The sequence below is a fragment of the Dysidea avara genome, chromosome 7, assembly GCF_963678975.1.
Source record: "Dysidea avara chromosome 7, odDysAvar1.4, whole genome shotgun sequence".
Lineage (NCBI taxonomy): Eukaryota > Metazoa > Porifera > Demospongiae > Dictyoceratida > Dysideidae > Dysidea > Dysidea avara.
This window is the reverse complement of record NC_089278.1, coordinates 24,056,935-24,079,150: the sequence shown is the minus strand read 5'-3', so window position 1 is coordinate 24,079,150 and position 22,216 is coordinate 24,056,935. Positions and strand designations below refer to the sequence as shown.

At 40.1% G+C, this 22,216-nt stretch overlaps 1 protein-coding gene across 3 annotated transcripts in view; it reads left to right on the top strand.

Annotated features, from left to right (window-relative positions):
• LOC136259834 (uncharacterized) overlaps window positions 1-22,216 on the top strand; it is a 449,685-nt gene that overhangs the window by 80,637 nt on the left and 346,832 nt on the right. For all 3 annotated transcript variants that reach the window (XM_066053387.1, XM_066053386.1, XM_066053388.1), the window contains exon 3: window positions 18,936-19,343. In XM_066053387.1, coding sequence (XP_065909459.1) covers window positions 18,936-19,343 — 408 coding nt within the window. The remainder of the gene's footprint in view (window positions 1-18,935; window positions 19,344-22,216) is intronic.

The following is a 22,216-nucleotide window of genomic DNA, read 5'->3' as shown; positions in this document are numbered from 1 at the left end:
AACACTCCAATCACTCAGATCACTCCAATCACTCAGATCACTCCAATCACTCAGTTCACTCAGATCACTCCAATCACTCAGATCACTCCAATCACTCAGATCACTCAGATCACTCCAATCACTCAGATCACTCAGATCACTCCAATCACTCAGATCACTCCAAACACTCAGATCACTCCAATCACTCAGATCACTCCAATCACTCAGTTCACTCAGATCACTCCAATCACTCAGATCACTCCAATCACTCAGATCACTCCAATCACTCAGATCACTCCAAACACTCCAATCACTCAGATCACTCCAATCACTCAGATCACTTCAATCACTCAGATCACTCCAATCACTCAGATCACTCCAATCACTCAGATCACTCCAATCACTCAGATCACTCAGATCACTCCAATCACTCAGATCACTCCAAACACTCCAATCACTCAGATCACTCCAATCACTCAGATCACTCAGATCACTCCAATCACTCAGATCACTCCAATCACTCCGATCACTCCAATCACTCAGATCACTCCAATCACTCAGATCACTCCAATCACTCAGATCACTCAGATCACTCCAATCACTCAGATCACTCAGATCACTCAGATCACTCCAATCACTCAGATCACTCCAATCACTCAGATCACTCAGATCACTCCAATCACTCCAATCACTCAGATCACTCCAATCACTCAGACCACTCAGATCACTCCAATCACTCAGATCACTCAGATCACTCCAATCACTCAGATCACTCCAATCACTCCGATCACTCCAATCACTCCGATCACTCCAATCACTCAGTTCACTCAGATCACTCCAATCACTCAGATCACTCCAATCACTCAGATCACTCCAATCACTCAGATCACTCAGATCACTCCAATCACTCAGATCACTCCAAACACTCCAATCACTCAGATCACTCCAATCACTCAGATCACTCCAATCACTCAGATCACTCCAATCACTCAGATTACTCAGATCACTCCAATCACTCAGATCACTCAGATCACTCCAATCACTCAGATCACTCCAATCACTCAGATCACTCCAATCACTCAGATTACTCAGATCACTCCAATCACTCAGATCACTCCAAACACTCCAATCACTCAGATCACTCAGATCACTCAGATCACTCAGATCACTCCAATCACTCAGATCACTCCAATCACTCAGATCACTCCAAACACTCAGATCACTCAGATCACTCCAATCACTCAGATCACTCCAATCACTCAGATCACTCCAATCACTCAGATCACTCCAATCACTCAGATCACTCCAATCACTCGGATCACTCAGATCACTCCAATCACTCAGATCACTCCAATCACTCAGATCACTCAGATCACTCAGATCACTCCAATCACTCAGATCACTCCAATCACTCAGATCACTCAGATCACTCCAATCACTCAGATCACTCAGATCACTCCAATCACTCCAATCACTCAGATCACTCCAATCACTCAGACCACTCAGATCACTCAAATCACTCAGATCACTCAGATCACTCCAATCACTCAGATCACTCCAATCACTCCGATCACTCCAATCACTCAGATCACTCCAATCACTCAGATCACTCCAATCACTCAGATCACTCAGATCACTCCAATCACTCAGATCACTCAGATCACTCCAATCACTCAGATCACTCAGATCACTCAGTTCACTCAGATCACTCCAATCACTCAGATCACTCCAATCACTCAGATCACTCAGATCACTCCAATCACTCAGATCACTCAGATCACTCCAATCACTCAGATCACTCCAAACACTCCAATCACTCAGATCACTCCAATCACTCAGATCACTCCAATCACTCAGTTCACTCAGATCACTCCAATCACTCAGATCACTCCAAACACTCCAATCACTCAGATCACTCCAATCACTCAGATCACTCCAATCACTCAGATCACTCCAATCACTCAGATCACTCAGATCACTCCAATCACTCAGATCACTCAGATCACTCCAATCACTCAGATCACTCAGATCACTCAGTTCACTCAGATCACTCCAATCACTCAGATCACTCCAATCACTCAGATCACTCAGATCACTCCAATCACTCAGATCACTCAGATCACTCCAATCACTCAGATCACTCCAAACACTCCAATCACTCAGATCACTCCAATCACTCAGATCACTCCAATCACTCAGTTCACTCAGATCACTCCAATCACTCAGATCACTCCAATCACTCAGATCACTCAGATCACTCCAATCACTCAGATCACTCAGATCACTCCAATCACTCAGATCACTCCAAACACTCAGATCACTCCAATCACTCAGATCACTCCAATCACTCAGTTCACTCAGATCACTCCAATCACTCAGATCACTCCAATCACTCAGATCACTCCAATCACTCAGATTACTCAGATCACTCCAATCACTCAGATCACTCCAATCACTCAGATCACTCAGATCACTCCAATCACTCAGATCACTCCAATCACTCAGATCACTCCAATCACTCAGATTACTCAGATCACTCCAATCACTCAGATCACTCCAAACACTCCAATCACTCAGATCACTCAGATCACTCAGATCACTCAGATCACTCAGATCACTCCAATCACTCAGATCACTCCAATCACTCAGATCACTCCAAACACTCAGATCACTCAGATCACTCCAATCACTCAGATCACTCCAATCACTCAGATCACTCCAATCACTCGGATCACTCAGATCACTCCTATCACTCAGATCACTCAGATCACTCCAATGACTCAGATCACTCAGATCACTCAGATCACTCCAATCACTCAGATCACTCCAATCACTCAGATCACTCAGATCACTCCAATCACTCAGATCACTCAGATCACTCCAATCACTCCAATCACTCAGATCACTCCAATCACTCAGATCACTCAAATCACTCAGATCACTCAGATCACTCCAATCACTCAGATCACTCCAATCACTCCGATCACTCCAATCACTCCGATCACTCCAATCACTCAGATCACTCCAATCACTCAGATCACTCCAATCACTCAGATCACTCAGATCACTCCAATCACTCAGATCACTCAGATTACTCAGATCACTCAGATCACTCCAATCACTCAGATCACTCAGATCACTCCAATCACTCAGATCACTCAGATCACTCCAATCACTCAGATCACTCCAAACACTCCAATCACTCAGATCACTCCAATCACTCAGATCACTTCAATCACTCAGATCACTCAGATCACTCCAATCACTCAGATCACTCCAATCACTCAGATTACTCAGATCACTCCAATCACTCAGATCACTCAGATCACTCCAATCACTCAGATCACTCCAAACACTCAGATCACTCAGATCACTCAGATCACTCAGATCACTCCAATCACTCAGATCACTCCAATCACTCCGATCACTCCAATCACTCAGATCACTCCAATCACTCAGATCACTCCAATCACTCAGATCACTCAGATCACTCCAATCACTCAGATCACTCAGATCACTCAGATCACTCCAATCACTCAGATCACTCCAATCACTCAGATCACTCAGTTCACTCAGATCACTCCAATCACTCAGATCACTCCAATCACTCAGATCACTCCAATCACTCAGATCACTCAGATCACTCCAATCACTCAGATCACTCCAAACACTCCAATCACTCAGATCACTCCAATCACTCAGATCACTCCAATCACTCAGATCACTCAGTTCACTCAGATCACTCCAATCACTCAGATCACTCCAATCACTCAGATCACTCAGATCACTCCAATCACTCAGATCACTCAGATCACTCCAATCACTCAGATCACTCCAAACACTCCAATCACTCAGATCACTCCAATCACTCAGATCACTCCAATCACTCAGATCACTCCAATCACTCAGATCACTCAGATCACTCCAATCACTCAGATCACTCCAATCACTCCAATCACTCAGATCACTCAGATCACTCCAATCACTCAGATCACTCCAATCACTCAGATCACTCCAATCACTCAGATCACTCCAAACACTCAGATCACTCAGATCACTCCAATCACTCAGATCACTCCAATCACTCAGATCACTCCAATCACTCGGATCACTAAGATCACTCCAATCACTCAGATCACTCAGATCACTCAGATCACTCCAATCACTCAGATCACTCAGATCACTCCAATCACTCAGATCACTCAGATCACTCCAATCACTCAGATCACTCAGATCACTCCAATCACTCCGATCACTCCAATCACTCAGATCACTCCAATCACTCCAATCACTCAGATCACTCAGATCACTCCAATCACTCAGATCACTCAGATCACTCCAATCACTCAGATCACTCAGATCACTCCAATCACTCAGATCACTCAGATCACTCCAATCACTCAGATCACTCAGATCACTCAGTTCACTCAGATCACTCCAATCACTCAGATCACTCCAATCACTCCAATCACTCAGATCACTCAGATCACTCCAATCACTCAGATCACTCCAATCACTCAGATCACTCCAATCACTCAGATCACTCAGATCACTCCAATCACTCCAAACACTCAGATCACTCCAATCACTCAGATCACTCAGATCACTCCAATCACTCAGATCACTCCAATCACTCAGATCACTCCAATCACTCCAATCACTCAGATCACTCCAATCACTCAGATCACTCCAATCACTCAGATCACTCCAATCACTCAGATCACTCCGATCACTCCAATCACTCAGATCACTCAGATCACTCCAATCACTCAGATCACTCAGATCACTCCAAGCACTCAGATCACTCAGATCACTCCAATGACTCAGATCACTCCAATCACTCAGATCACTCCAATCACTCAGATCACTCAGATCACTCCAATCACTCAGATCACTCCAATCACTCAGATCACTCAGATCACTCCAATCACTCAGATCACTCCAATCACTCAGATCACTCCAATCACTCAGATCACTCCAATCACTCCGCTCACTCCAATCACTCAGATCACTCAGATCACTCCAATCACTCAGATCACTCAGATCACTCCAATCACTCAGATCACTCAGATCACTCCAATCACTCAGATCACTCCAATCACTCCAATCACTCAGATCACTCCAATCACTCAGATCACTCCAATCACTCAGATCACTCCAATCACTCAGATCACTCAGATCACTCCAATCACTCCGATCACTCAGATCACTCCGATCACTCCGATCACTTCAATCACTCCGATCACTCCAATCACTTAGATAACTCCAATCACTCTGATCACTCCAATGAGTTAACTGCCTAACTGTGTAATGCTACTGAAAATGTGCATCATTTAGAGTACAGCAGTATACAGTAATATCCTAACTCCGTGTTATGGAAACTTCCTCTCCTTAATGGTATGTGACCTTCGACCTTATTTTACGCACATAATCGGTAATAACTCCGTGAATGTTCATTGGATTTCTACCAAAGTTGGTACTGAGATCCGCCTTAATGAGCCCTTCAAGTGTGCCAAATTTCAGCCCTATCCGAGTACTTATTCGTGTTTTATGGCAGATTTTGCGAAGTGTGCAAAATGAAGAAGAAAACGAAGAAATTAAAACGAAATTTTGTTCGCTCGTATCTCGGAAATGGCTGGACCGATTTTCTTCAAATTTGGTATGCAGACTCCCATAACTGGCCGGCACGTCTGTAGCAAATTTGGTTCCAATCGCATAAAGGATCACAGAGCTACATAGGTGTGAAAATTGCGTTTTCTTTCTTCCTGTTAATATACTGCGCCGGCTTCTTGGGCCGCACGACACACTATCGTGAGTCTTGATTAATTTACAAAGTAGCACACAGCCTTAGCCATCTGGTGCGTCCTTATAACAAGTCTAAATGAAGGAGGCATTAAGTCACAATTGGAGTGTAGCAGAAAGTAACAGGTAGTGTTCCACATGATAGACTAGGTTGTGCTGCAAGCCATTTAAAGGTCTTGAAAGTTGACTAAGTCTTGAGAAAATACAAATTATGTGTATGTGTGCATGTCTGCTTTATTTTCAAATGACGACCTGATGAGCCGGATTACGTGACACACAAGGGGAATTAGCCGTGATGTGATATCTGAAGGTTAGCTAAATGTGGCTGTCTTTTGGCACACAAGAGTGATGATGGAACTGCTGTAGGTTTCTGATACATCTATACAAGCAGTCAGTTGTTAGTATGATAACTAAAAATGTATTGACAGGTGTGGAAGACTTAGCCTTGTATCACCAAGTACCCTTTTTGGTAAGATTACTAAAGCACTGTTATCCTTACAAGAATGTACGTACTGCTATATTCCTTTGGTTGAGTATAGTGACACAGCTATAATTACTATGATTACCAAGCCATAGAGGTAAGCTAAATAGTACTATGTCTGAACAAGCTTTACTATGGCCAGAGGCATGTAGCTGTAGACTAGTGCTTGATGATATACCGGTAACACCATTTGTCATGATAAATTAATATAACTGGTCATCATACCACTTCATACTAGGCCCAAGAAATGATGCAATGGTTACAGTAACAAGCCAACCACATATCGATATGAATACTAATTCAAATGCCAATAGATAATCACATTATTTACTTTACTGTACCTCAAGCCTTAGATTTTTTGGTTATGACCATTGGTTCCGTGTCAAGTATCCAAGCTGCCATCAGCACCAGTCCTGACACACTTTATTGCTATTAAAATGTTGTTTACAGTATATAGTACTCGGTGGTATTGAAGTTCGAATACATGGTGTTAGTAACCAGAAAATATTACGGCATATCGATATATAGTTAGTATTCACTGCTTCTGCTCTTTTGTGGTTATATTTTATTTGTTATGTTTGCTAAGGTGACAACGCTAAGAACAACATTTTTTTGTAAAGATGGAGCAGGTGGAGACCACCTAATATCTGATATGGCCACCAATGACTAATCTCTCCTTACATTTCTTTTATATATGTGCTGTCATAGAATTTTTTCTAGTTGCTCATATGTTTCTTTAACTAGTGACTTAGTAGCACAAGTCATATGAGGAAACCGAGACAGATTTCTTGGTGAAGATAAGAGCTGTAAGGAGCTGAGATGTTCTAATAATAACGCAATCAGCAATTCTAGTAAAGCAACCAATACTAATACCATTCTAATAACAAGAGTTTTTATTCTGGTACTTTGGACTTATCAAAGTAATAAAATTACTAACACTTTACACTGAAACGCATAGCCATGTGCATGTGGACATAAGATGGAGTACTAATTGATATGGATAGCATTTGAACTTTGACTGGCATATTCTATGTAACTACAATGGCTGACCTCATGTGTTAGACCCCAGCTGATAACAAGACAGCCCTGTTTAAATGATGTTTTTTGGAAAAGGTGCAAAATTCACAAGTCGATTAAGTACAATTACAGCAGTGCATGCTGTCAGCCACAAATTCCTCTAATTCTATTAAGTTGTATGGCTGCTCTACAGCAAACAATCTGACCAAAAATGTATCAATGTAATCAGAAGAAATTCCTAATGCAGGTTCTTTTCTTTCAGCAGGCTGAAAGTACTTTTGTTAATTTGTTAAGGCTGAGGCTGTGTTGCCATACAAGAGGTTCGCATGGAATACCTGCAACCATGCATACGCAAACTAGTACTTGGTACTATATGCTGTGATGAATTCTTGCAAGTTTGAGTTTAGCAATAGTTGAACTATTTGCAGTGATTTGAATACATTTCAGTATGTGGCAAAGCCATACCCTCTTGAGTCTTAAGCACTGGTAAGGGGAGGTTGTGTTTAATTTAGTGGAGCTAATCATCACTCTACTAAAAGGGGGGCATGTGTGGTGGTTAAAACCATCAATGTCAGGAGCCATAAGCATATTACACCTAAAACCAGCTACAATCATGAATCAGTGGTATCATCATCCGAAACAAGTATACACTAACCTGACACAATGGAGAGTGTGGGGGGTAGGGAAATAGTAGCATACTGAGTTAGGTTGTCATTACCAGTAGGCAGTTCAAGAATTGACACCGTGTTTGAAATGTGATTTAAATTTATTATTGTATGATTTCAGTGATTAGCTATACAACTCATCAGGACTTTGTTGGTTTGCTACTGTGGCAGATGTGGAAAGTTCTGTTGAAAGGTGGTGACGGGCTGATTGTGGGATGCCATTCATTGTCCTCTGAATAAATATTGTGTCTGGATGTGCTGGATCATGGCTATCAGGCTAACAATGCAGTAGTATCGGTGTGACGGTTTTGGCGTCCAAAGTAACTTCCTGAGTTGCTCTCCACCAGATTGGCTTGCTTTACCATCACTCAGCAGTACTAAATCAAAGCGGTTGGCACGCTGAAATCTTCTGAACCCTGGGCTTGCTCACATCAGTAGGTTTTTTGTTGTTGACAATCTACTTCGACCAGCTGTCATCGATGGCTTAGTCTATCCCTCTTCGTAGTTAGAAAAATCGTCACTGTAGTGCTGGAATGACCTGCTGGATCATCGAATGCGGTTTTGCGGATGATTTTAAAAGTGGTTTTTAGGTGTGCATTATATTAGGATTTTGCAAAAAACATGGGCGATCCCTATTATGAACCCACTATCGTGGTTCATGATTAGAGTTGCAACGATACAGTATGGGTATCAATATATGTGACTGGATTTTGGAAAAACGATCCAAATCGCACATTAGAAGTTCCGAGATAAACGGTTTTAAAGAATTGAAGCCAGCATAACTCTCCAAGGATAGCAAGCACGCGTATGAAATTTACACAAAAGATGCATCAATCTGTTACCTTTCAAGCCACTTCCAGTACTTGTAGCTGCTTGTACAGTTTCCCGCCAAATAAGATAGAAAATCTGAGCAGTTGGACGAGCGAAGTAGTATCACGAGTGCTCACAAAGGGGTGGAGGCTGGGGGGTGGCGGGGAGGGCAAAAGTTAGACCTCAAAATGGAGGCAGACCACGATTGGAGTCCAGACACGAGATTACAGGGCTGTGCTGGCTCCTTAGTGGCTGATATGTAGCAAAATCAACAGAGAACACGTCTGGCCAACATTATAAGGCTGTCCACCAGTAAACCACTGACTCTTGCCAAGCCAGGTCCTTCACAAGGCCTGAAACCGCCATTTGAGCACTCCACACCACCCAGAAAAGACGTGTGTAAAAACCAGCCTCTTGTAGTTTGAGTAGTGCTGAGGGTCAAAACTTGTAGTACGATAGTGTAGCTATCCACTGGTGGTGTTAGTTTGATTTTGCCTGATGTGCAATTTGGATCGGTTCTGTAAAATCTGGTCACATATTATTTCCATTGTATCATATGATACAGCAATATATCACATGATACAAAGTGGAGTGTATAAACATAGTGTTTGTTACTTTTTTGGAAATAGCAAAACCCTTTTCTTTTCCAAAATGTTAGTGTGTTGTGCAGCCCAAGAAGCTGGCATGCCACACCATGAGTACATTGACAGGAAGAAAGAAAATGCAATATTCACACATTCGTAGCTCTGTGCTGTCTTTACCAAACAGAACAATTTTTGTAGTGGACATGCCCGCTAATGTCAGTACTCCACATGCCAATTTTCAGCAAAATCACTTCAAGCATTCCCATGATATGAGACTTCAAAATTTGTTTTTTTTCTTACGATTTTTTCTTCTTGCACACTTACAAAGCTGCTGTAAAATGCTAACACAATATTTGATCACCTTGAAATTTGGCACACAGTAAGAGGCTATAAAGGCATATCTTTGGCTGGAATACAATAAACAGTCAAGGAGTTATTCGCAACTGTTCACAAAAAATAACACCAATATGTTGTCACATCTACAGGGTAAACTGCTTATGGGAAGAAGCTAAAAATCAGTACACGGATAGGTTAACTATTGAACCTCAAACCGTTTGTAGTTTAAAAGAAATTGAGCTAAAGACCATGAAGATACAGCAAAAAAACCAACAGCATGTAAACATTATGTAATCGAGATTTACTAATTATAAGCGATTACTTGCCATGACTACCAGACAAACAACTCAGGGGAATAATTTGAAAATCAGTGTATAGATGGATTAGTCATCTTAGAACGGCATTTCAATGGTTCATAAGAATCAGATTTAAAGCCATAGAGTTATAACATGAAATCCAACTCTGTGTAGCAACTGTGAGATCGAGATACTCTGATAGAGCAGTGACCCTAATAGAGCAGTCTGCTAAGAAGTAAGTTACTCTATTAAAATGTTCTATTATGTCTTGTAGAGAATTTAACTCTATTTAAGCCACCATGTATAGAGAGTTTAATTGCAAAAAATCACCCCATAGAGTGTTCAGCTATAATCCAGCCACCACGTAGAGAGTTCAGTTACATTAGAATTCTCCCTGTAGTTAGCTCAGCTCACCCTGTAGAGAGATCAGATAGAAAAAATTAACCTGTAGAGAGATCAGCTGAGACCAGTCACCCTGTAGAGAGTTCTAGTACATTTTAAGTCACCCTGTAGAGAGTTCAGCTAGAAACAAGTCACCATGTAGAGAGTTCCAGTACATTTTAAGTCACTTTGTAGAAAGTTCAGCTAGAAACAAGAGAGAGATCAGCTATGAACAAGTCACCCTATCAGCCACAAATAAATCACCCTTTAGAGAGATCAGCTACATAGGAACAAGTCGTCCTGTAGAGAGTTCCAGTACATTTCAAGTCACCCTGAGGAGAGTTCATCTAGAAACAAGTCATTCTGTAGAGACTTCGGCTATAGAAACAAATTACCCTGTAGAGAGATCAGCTAGAAACAAGTATATAACCCCTTAGAGAGATCAGCTAGAAACAAGTCACCCTATAGAGAGCATGTCAAGTCACCCTGTAGAGAGCTCAGCTAGAAAAAGTCACTCTGAATGAGTCACCCAGTAGATAGATCAGCTACAAAATACCACCCTGTAGAAAGAAACAAGACACCCTATAGAGAGATCAGCTAGAAACAAATTACCCTGTGCAGAGATCAGCTAGAAACAAATCACCCTGTAGGGAGATCAACTAAAAGCAACAAATCACCCTGTAGAGAAAGATCAGGTAGAAACAAATCACTCTGTACAGAGATCAGCTAGAACAAATCACCCTGTAGAGAGATCAGCTAGAAACAAGTCACCCTATAAAGAGTTCTACTACATTTCAAGTCACCCTGTAGACAGTTCAACTAGAAATAAGTCATCCTGTGGAGAGTTCAGATGCAAAGAAATCAACTAGTAGAGAGATTAGCTAGAAACAGGTCACCCTGTAGAGAAAACAGCTAGAAACAAGTTACACTGCAGAAAAATGAGCTAGAATATTTCAAGTCATCCTGTATGGAGATCAGTTAGCAACAAAATCACTTTGTAGAGAGATTAACTAGAAACAAATCACTCTGTAGAGAGAGCAGCAGAGAGATCAGCTAGAAACAAGTCATCCTATAAAGAACTCAACATTTGCAAGTCACCCTTTAGAGGGTTCAGCTAGAAATAAGTCACCCTGTGGAGAGGTCAGCTATAAACAAATGTCCTGCAGAGAGATCAGCGAGAAACAAGTTACCCTGTAGAGAATTTATCTAGACAGAAACAAGTCACTCTGTAGAGAGTTTAGCTGGAAACAAATCACCCTAGAGATCAGCTATAAACAAGGTACCCTGTGGAGAGATCAAGTCATCCTGTAGAAAGATTAGCTAGAAAGCTAGAAATGAGTTACTGTACTCTGTAGAGAGATCAGCTAGAAACAAACCACCCAGTATAGAGATCAGCTACAAGCAAACCACCCTGTAGAGAGATCAGCTAGAAACAAGTCACCCTGTAGAGAGAATAGCTATATACAAGCAAACTACCTTGTAGAAAGATCAGCTATAAACAAATCACCCTGTAGAGAGATCACTAAGTAGAGAGATCAGCTAGAAAAAAAGTCACCCTGTCAGCTAGAAACAAGTTACACTGTAGAGCGATCTTCTAGAAACAAGTCACCCTGTAGAGAGTTCAGCTAGAAATAAGCCACTAGTTCAACTACACTTCAAGTCACCTGAAGAGAGTTCAGCTAGAAACAAGTCACCCTGTAGAGAGATCAGCTAAAAACAAGTTATAATGTGACCGGATTTGACAAAACCAGGCTTCCACACACATCCAGATTTGTGACTTTGAAGGACTATAACTCAATGTAGGAATATGCTATAACATTCAAATTTCGACCTGTTATTGCATAATGCAGTGAAAGAGTTGTGTGAAAATTGTAGGTCAGTAGCGTACTGAGTGATCACGTTACAAGCAGTTAAAGTCGAAGAATTGGATGTGTGTGGAAGCCTGGTTTTGTCAAATCATAATAGAGAAATCAGCTAGAAACAAGTCATAGAGAGTTCAACAACATTTCAAGTCACCCTGTAATGAATGCACCTACAAGTGTCCTGTAGAAAGTTCAGCTATGTCTGCAGAGAGTTTAGTTAGGTTATGAGTCACTCTGTGGAGAGTTTAACTATAAACCATTCAATTCACCATGTAGTCTAAGAGTATAGCTACGTTACAAGTCTCCCCATAGAAATTTCAGCTCCGTGCACATTTCCCTGTAGAGTATTCAGCTGCAAACCATAAAGCTTGTATAGCTATGGTGGTTTAATTTTTATGATCAATCAACATGATTGTAAATTACTAAATAATATTGCTTAAATGTACATGTAACTAAACAAATAATTAAAAATCTTTCTTATAATCTTCATTCCTGTAGTAAAGGAAACAGACAAGTTAAAAGAAATACCCAAAGCTGGCCATAGGCTGGCTTTAGGTATGAAATTACAACAAGTGATATCTAATCAAAAAACAACCAACCTGTAAAAAAGGGTGTGGCCTCCAAAAAAGCCAAGGTGAAAAAAGATGTGAAATCTAAGGTGGCAGCTAAGAAATGGCTGTGATGGAAGGTTAATGACAAAACTTTAATAATGATAATTCAGGTAAATTTGGTGCCAAATTTTAGGAGGCAACGCAAATTCGCCTGAATTGTCATTATTAAAATTTACTTACCATTGGCTGCCACCTTGGATTTCACATCTTTTTCATCTTGGAGGCTGCACCCTTTTTTATGGCTTGGCTGTTTTTTGATTAGATAATCATTTAAGTGTAAAAATGACAAGTGCAACACACAATTTGATTCATGAGAATGTCAGCCATTAAAATGTAGTACATTTGTTATGTCCATATACCTTGATATATCAATATAATTACGATACATGATATATTGATATAACCTAATTTCATATTGACATATATCATGGCTTCAACATACAATCGATACACAATATATCGATGTATTGTTGCATCTCTAGTGTATTATATCTTATAAACCTTGGCTTATACCATGGCCTTGATGTGAGAGCAGTATCGCCAGTTTCTTTTTATAACAACTCAAGCCAAAATCAATTGTGATAATTCATTATTGCTCATGTGATGAAAACCATGCATCCAATTTTAGACTATGACGGAAGTGATTTGTCACCGTTTCCATCCTATGAATTAAGAAACATTGGTTTAATGTGAGAATTACTGCTATGGCATTTTCACTTGCAGTTTGTCACATTTTGAGCCCACTTTTGAATGGCATGAGATATCCACGCTACAATAATGCTTACCCCTCTAGATGCTTAGTAAATTATGTAAACAGTATCTAAACCAAAACAGCTAAGCTGTAAAAAAAGAGTGTGGCCCCCAAAAAGGCCAAGGTGAAAAAAGATGTGAGATCCAAGGTGGCGGCCAAGAAATGGCTGCGATGGTAGGTTAATGGCAAAAATTTTAATTACAACAATTCAGGTGAATTTGCATTGCCTCCTCCACTAGAATTCGGCACCAAATTCACCTGAATTGTCGTAATTAAAATTTTTGCCATTAACCTACCATCACAGCCATTTCTTGGCCGCCACCTTGGATTTCACATCTTTTTTCACCTTGGCCTTTTTGGGGGCTGCACTCTTTTTTTACAGCTTGGCTGTTTTGGTTTAGATATCACTTCTTTTTGTATTGCAAGCCACAGAGCCAGTCATAAACTGATTTTGGTGCTTCCTTTTAATTTTTTTTCTTTTCTGCAGGAATTGTGGAACAAAGGAAGAAATTTTGTGTACAGATTTTTGTCTGATTAAAAATATTTGTATATTTAACAATAAAATGATATTCACATAATAAGGTGACTTCTTATACATAACTGAACTGTAGCTGAAACTCTCATTGTTTGTAGCTGAACTCTTTTCAGAGTGACTTGTTTCTAGCTGAACTCTCTACATGGTGATTTGTTTCCAACACATATTTCTACAGGATGTTTTTTTCGTAGCTGATCCCTATAGGGTAACTTGTATCTAGCTGATATCTCTACAGGGTGATTTGTTTGCAACTGAACTCTCTACATTGTGGTTTCTTTGTAGCTGAACTCTCTACAAGGTGATTTCTTCTAGTTGAACTCTACATGGTGATCTTTTCATAGCTGAACTCACTACAGGATGATTTGTTTTCAGCTGAACTCTCAACATGATGGTTTCTTTGTAGCTGAACTCTCTGCAAGGTAACTTCTTCTAGCTGATCTCTCTACAGGGTGACTTGTTTGTAGATGAACTTTCTACATGATGGCTTCTTTGTAGTTGAACTCTCTACATTGTAATGTATTCTAGCTGATCTTTCTACAGGGCAATTTGTTTGTAGTTGAATTCACTACAGGGTGATTTGTTTGCAGCTGAACTCTCTACGTGGTGGTTTCTTTGCAGCTGAACTCTCTACAAGGTGATTTCTTCTAGCTGAACTCTACACGGTGGTCTTTACGTAGCTGAACTCTCTTCAGGGTGATTTGTTTGCAGCTGAACTCTCTACATGATGGTTTCTTTGAAGCTGAACTCTCTACAAGGTAACTTATTCTAGCTGATCTCTCTACAGGGAGAATTGTTTTTAGCTGAACTCTCAACAATGTGATCTGTTTGTAGCTGAACTATCTACAGGATGACTTGTTTGCAGCTGAACTCTCTACATGATGGTTTCTTTGTAGCTGAACTATCCACAAGGTAACTTCTTCTAGCTGATCTCCCTACAGGGTGCTTCTTCTAGCTGATCTCTCTACAGGGTGGTCTGTTTGTAGCTGAACTCTCTACAGGGTGATTTGCTTGCAGCTGAACTCTCTACATCATGGTTTCTTTGTAGCTGAACTCTCTACAAGGTAACTTCTTCTAGCTGATCTCTCTGCAGGGTGACTTATTTCTAGCTGAAATCTACATGGCAATCTGTTCATAGCTAAACTTTCTACAGGGTAATTTGTTTTCAGCTGAACTCTCTACATGTTGGTTTCTTTGTAGCTGAGCTCTCTACAAGGTAACTTCTTCTAGCCTTAATCTCTCTACAGGGTGAAGCTGAACTCTCTACATGATGGATTCTTTGTAACTGAACTCTCTACAAGGTAACTTCTTCTATCTGATCTCTCTACAGGGTGACTTGTGTGTAGCTGAACTATCTGCAGGGTGATTTGTTTGTAGCTAAACTCTCTACAAGGTAGCTGATCTCTCTACAGGATGACTCCAATCTAACTGAACTCTCTACAGGGTGTAGCTGAACTTTCTACAGGGTGATTTGTATGTAGCTGAACTTTCTACATGATAGTTTCTGTGTAGCTGAACTCTCTACAAGGTAACTTCTTCTAGCTAATCTCTCTATAGGGCAATTTATTTTTAGCTGAATTCTCTACCGGGTGATTTGTTTGCAGCTGAACTCTCTACATGATGGTTTCTTTGTAGCTGAACTCTCTACAATGTGACTTCTTCTAGCTGATCTCTCTACGGGGTGACTTGCTTCTAGCTGATCTCTGGATGAATTATTTCTAGCTGATTTCTCTACAGGGTAACTTATTTCTAGCTAAACTTTCTATAGGGTTACCTGTTTGTAATTGAACTCTCTACAGGGTGATATGTTTGTAGCTGAATTCTCTACAAGATGATGTGTTTCTAGCTTATCCCTCTACAGGGTGACTTGTTTGCAGCTGAACTCTCTACATGGTGGTTTCTTTGTAGCCGAACTCTCTACAAGGTGACTTATTCTAGCTGATCTCTCTACAGGGTGATTTGTTTGTAGCTGAACTATCCGCAGGGTGATTTGTTTGTACCTGAACTCTCTACAAAGTGATGTCTTCTAGCTTGTTCTAGCTGATCTATCTACAGGGTGACTTGTTTCTAGCTGAAATCTCTAGAGTGTGATCTGTTAAGTTTGTAGCTGAGCTCTCTCTTGTTTCTAGCTGATCTCTCTATAGAGTTATAACTTGTTTGTATAGCTGAACTCTTAACAGGGTGGTTTTTTGATTGGCTGCTGTATTCTCTACGCGGTGACTTGTTTGTACTACAGAGTGACTTGTTTGTAGCTGAACTCTTTACAAACTGACTTACTTGTAACTGAACATTGTAGCTGATCTCTATAGGGTAGCTAACTTGTTTATGTAGATGAACTCTCTACTGGGTAGTTTCTTTTTAGCTGAACTCTCTACAGGGTGACTTATTTGTAGCTGAACTCTCTTCAGTGCAACCTGTAATGTTTTTTTATTCATAAAAATCGATCGCATAATTGTGACACAGGTTGAATTTTGTGTCATATCTCAATGGCCTTTATCTCGATTCTTTTCAAACCACAAAAAGGCACTACTACGATGGTTACTCCATCTACATAGTAATTTTCAGCTCATTCCTTCAAGGGGTATACCCTGTGGGCATGACAGACTTTCGACCTTTTTGTTACGCAAATAATCGGTCATAATTCCGTGAATGTTCATCGGATTCCTACCAAAGTTGATACTGGGATCCGCTTTAATGAGCCCTTTACGTGTGCCAAATTTCAGCTCGAGTAGAGCACGCATTCGTGTTTTATGGCGGATTTTGCAAAGTGTGCGAAAAGAAGTAGAAAAAAAACCCGAAGAAAACCCCCCCAAATGTTGGCCACTCGTATCTCGGAAATGGCTGGAGCAATTTTCTTCCAATTTGGAATGTAGACTCCCCAACCTAGCCGACACTTCTGTAGCAAATTTAATTCCAATCAGATAAGGGATCACAGAGCTACATAGGTGTGAAAATTGCGTTTTCTTTCTTCCTGTACAGTGTGGCGCGCCGGCTTCTTGGGCCGCACGACACTTGTGTCTTGATTCCAATCGGATAAGGGATTACAGAGCTACATAGGTGTGAAAATTGCGTTTTCTTTCTTCCTGTTAATATACTCACGGTGTGGTGTGCCGGCTTCTTGGGCCGCACGACACACTACCGTGTGTCTTGATTTAAACAATGCAGCAGCTTGTTTAATTGAACTTTTCCATAATATCTGTAGGATTTGCCCATTCATGTTAACAAACATAAGTACAATGTTAGCTGCTGCTGATTCATAATTAAATTTTACACATGTGACCCGCTGAGCAAAAAACTGGCTTGTTTGCATAATTCTGTGTTTGAGGTAGATGCAATTGAATTGAAATACGTTGAGTAAAAAATGCATGGTACAAATTAATTGCTTCGGTGATCAGTTAAAGAAGACATAAATTAAAATATCTAATACATTACTAGATTCACCTTTTTGTATATGTTAAAGCATAGCCGTGAGTGTTATATGAAAAATAAAGCACGAGGCGTGCAGCCGAGTGCTTTATTTTTCATATAGCATGAGCAAGGCTATGCTTTAAATGATTTATGGAACTTTCTAGTCATGTAACTTTACCATACACTAGGACTCATAATTAACACGCATTGCACGAACTATTAGCAGCCTGAATACACACAAATTAGTTTAACAAAGTGACTCATGCGTAGTTCACCATAATTTGGCATGGTAGACGTTCATTGTGTATTTTGGCAGGTTTTGCTCGCAACCCACAATCGATTCACATGGTGAAATATGTCTGTGATATCTCCAGGACTTGTCCGTTTACACTAACAAATGTAACAGCAACGTTACCTTCTCCCACCCATCATCGAAGCATTTAGGTATGTCTATAAAAGCAATCCAGTGGTAGAACTCGTATTGGCTGGGGTGATTAGTTGTACTGGCGTGAGCCCCGCGGGCTATTAGCCTGCACTAGAGCACATGGGCAACTGTGCTTTATTGCCCACAAAGAGTGCTTTATTGCACCGCAAAGAGTGCTTTATTGAATGAATAAAGCACTCTTTGCGGTGCAATAAAGTACTCTTTGTGGTCGATGAAGCACTGTTGGCCGGCTGAGAGTGTACTTTATGAAATTTAAAGTACACTTTTCCCTTTGATCTCGCCCATGCAAAGTTCTGTAAATGAAGAATAAGAATATTATTGTTTTCTTTCTGTATGATGAAGCAAATGTGAATTATGTTTGGCTTGCTTTTGTTGTGATAAAACATTAGTTTGTCACTGCTATTTCTAAGCTTGAACAGCTTTCTTACGTAATGGCATGGGTGAAAATCCATACTTTGATGAATACCACAATTCATGGAGAAAATAATTGCATAAGGTCCAACTCAATTGCCTGTTGCACTCGTGACTTATATGAGCACCTGTAATTCATTGTCCGTATAGGCACTGTATGAATTGTTTTGCTCTTCTTTCTGTCTATTTATTGCTATGCCTCCAAAAGTACTCACCATATAAGACTGAAACTTTAATAGCCAATTGTTTCTTCCTTCTAGACAATAAAGAAGTCATAAAAATGAAGTTCGAGAAAAATGCAAACAAGTCAGGTTTTCACTCAGCAGGTCATATAAATCCAGTGGTTGACCTTGTATTAACTTAGGTGATTAGTCATCTGCTGCAAGCTATTAGCATGCAATTGTTATGGTACATATCAGTTGCATCACATGCCCTGATGATTTGCCTGATATATACATCCACGCTCTTGGGCCTGTGACCCCCGTGCTTAGGTGTACATATCAGGTAAATCACTCAGGCCCATGATACAACTATTACTTATATGGTTTTTCTATAACTCTGCAGTACAGGAAGGAGTGGAAGCATGGTTGGATGCTACTGTGTATGAAGTGTTTATATTACCAGCTGTGCAGTGGAATCAGTCAATCATTCAATTTAATTTGATGCTGATATATGGTTCACTGGATTTTAGTGGTTATTATGACACTGATGATATATCATTTGATCTGCAGTCTTCAAATCCGTTCTTCTTTCTAGCCAATAAAAACTCTTCTAACACAACCATTCTAGCTCAACATGGTACAAATTTACCAGACAAGGTTGAGTCTATTCAGTTGTTGACAGCTATCAATAATCGTATTCCACTAAATGACTATGAAATGACATTAGAAGTTACTGCTGGAGGAATTCCTTTGATAAGTAGTGATATCAAAGTTCATGTTGTCGAGCCATTGCCAAATCTGTCCGCACCAGGTAGGATGTGGGATGTTGTTTGTGTGCACATGTAAATTGTATCAAAACAGCCAAGATGTGCAAAAAGGGAGGTCTCCAAAAAAAAGTCAGGGCGAAAACAATTATTGTGAAATCAAAGGTGGTGGCCAAGAAATGGCTGCAATGATGTCAATGCCAATCATTGTTAATGATGAGTGTGATGATTATCATTAACATCATTGCAGCCATTTCTTGTCTGCCACCTCTGATTTCACAATTTTTTACCTAGGGGGCCACACTGTTTTTTCACAGCTTGGCTGTTATGGTATAGGTATGACTTCTTTTTGTTATTGTAAGCCCCATTGGGGTTTTCATTATACTTTTTACTAAAAGAATGAGGAAGAGTGAAGATTTTTTATTTGTAGTCTATTGTTTACTTATATATAAAAATGTACTGTAAAAAGCACAGAGGTGAGTGTTGTAATAGTTACTGATGTAACTGGATGCACCCAGGACAGCTTGTTAAGAAGTAGTCGAATATTCTACAGGGTGACTTGTTTATGCAGCTGAAGGATCTACAAGATGACTAGTTTATGTAGCTGAACTATCTTACAAGGTGACTTGTAATGTAGCTGACCTCTCTACAGGGTGACTTATTTATAGTTAAACACTCTACAGAGTAACGTATTGTTAAGTGCCTTTGCATGAGGCAAATAATCTCTGCAGCATAGCTAGACTCTTAGTGATGATAGGGCCTAGGTGGGGCACACCTTCGCATCAAGTTTGCCAATGCAATTGTAAATACATGAGATATGAGTCCATCTCACTGTGGACCCTTTAACATTTATATAGAAAGTTTGTTAAAGTGCATGGTTGTACCTAGCTAGCTAAATATAGTGCTATACTGCTGTTTCTACAGCTAATTGATACTACAACCTATGCTATTGCACAATCGGCATGCAATTTTACCCAATTTCTTCTTCCACAGCTCTTATGATTCTTGACATAATCTTTAATTGGCTAGCAACTTGTGTTATCAGCTCCGCACTATTGAGGATTCGCTAAACCATAACGGGTAGCAAAAGGAGTATGCACGTGCCTTACACTGTGAAAAATGAGGGATATAAGATAGTATTTCCAGTGGCTTATTGAATACAAAAAAGCTTGATATAACCTAAAAATCACATGTAAGGCTTTAGTTAATGCGTTAAACATACTGAAACCATATATGTGATGGTATAGTGTGGGAATTATATTTGATATAAGCTATTTTAGGTAATATGGTAAATAAACTGAAACCATATATGTAATAGTATAGTAAGCATTATACTAAAGTATAACATGAGTATAATACAGGGTTTATATTAAGGCTTATTTGTATTCAATAAGCCACTGGAAATACCATATGTGACTGAATTTGACAAAACCCGGCTTCGACGCACAAAGCTTCGTTAGGAGATATGGCGATTTTAAGTAATCATTGTGTAATAACTTCTCAGTGCCTTCAGCTGTGCAAACAAAAATTGCACCAAGTATGCATCTATTTACTAGCTATCACTGAGTGGGTGTATACATTTCTGATAGCCAAAATTAGCCCTGTTTTGGGCAGCTTTTCTCGAGCGGGTAATAATATCACAGGTGGTAGTAATAGGGTGGGAGGGTGGGGGTGGACGGTGGTCTTATTATAGGGGTATATAATGAAGCTAGAAGACGATTGGAATCCAGAGGCCAAGTTTGGGCTCTCCATGGCCCTCAAATCACTCCAAATTGACCGAGAACACTATTGGTGAGCTCTCTGTGAAGTCCCAGCTCACTACACACCATTATCACAAAGCCATGGCCATTCAATGGTGCCAATCTCCCACTCGTGGCTTTGACAGGGTCGGAAGAAAGCTGCCACAGAAACCAGACTTGCCAGTCCTGAAGTAAGTACAGTGTGGATTGTGATAGTCTATTAGGCCAGCAATCCATTTCTGGTAAAAACGTAAGTTTGATTTTGTGTGTGTGGAAGCCTTGTTATGTGAAATCCGGTCACATATTATATCCCACCTTTTTCACAGTGTTATCACCTTGACAATCATTTAATCAATCTCCGATCACTAGTAAACTTTTTATTCATACTATTGGCATCACTATCAGCTTACTATTTACAATCTTATTCTCACCAGGCATTAAAAGGAATACTTCACTGTACTGTCCACTTGCACATCTTGAGACTTCTATGAAGATTGCCTCACTCAACACCTAAGTTATAATAGAGTAGTGTGTTATCATCTCAACTTGATGTAATGACAATGCGTACAGTCTGATAACTTCCCTCCAACTCACTCACAATTACACTCACGATCACATGATAGTGGATATTAAATGAAATTTTAACTTTTCTTTGCATATTGATGTTATTTATAGCAAAATGACAAGGAAATAGTATGTGCAACAGTGATTTTCATATAAAATGCTACGGGATAACACTGTGTGAGATCATCGCATCAGATCACATGAGTTACAACATTTACTGATGATGGGGCCTGGAAAGCTAACAGTGGGGCACAGGCCTCAGTGGGCACAGGCCTCAGTGGGCACAGGCCTCAGTGGGCCCTAGTGTAGCTATGCCACTGAATAATCTTGGAGTTTTGAACTTTCTGTATATTTATTTATTTACGTTTGTCTGCAATGGAAATACATTATATAAGGTGTTGTGCAATGAAGGAACTATCATCGATATACTGGTCGACATTTAATCTCTAGTATACTCATAGGTATAGAGATAAATGTCCACCAGTATACCTTCAGGTATAGGCGACCACCCTTGTTTCACTACTTTTTAAACCAAGTGTGTGAAGGCTGGCTGTGTATGTGCCTGGTTTCTTGAAATTGTTTTCAAAAAACGTGTGTGTTTGATGTATGGATATTTG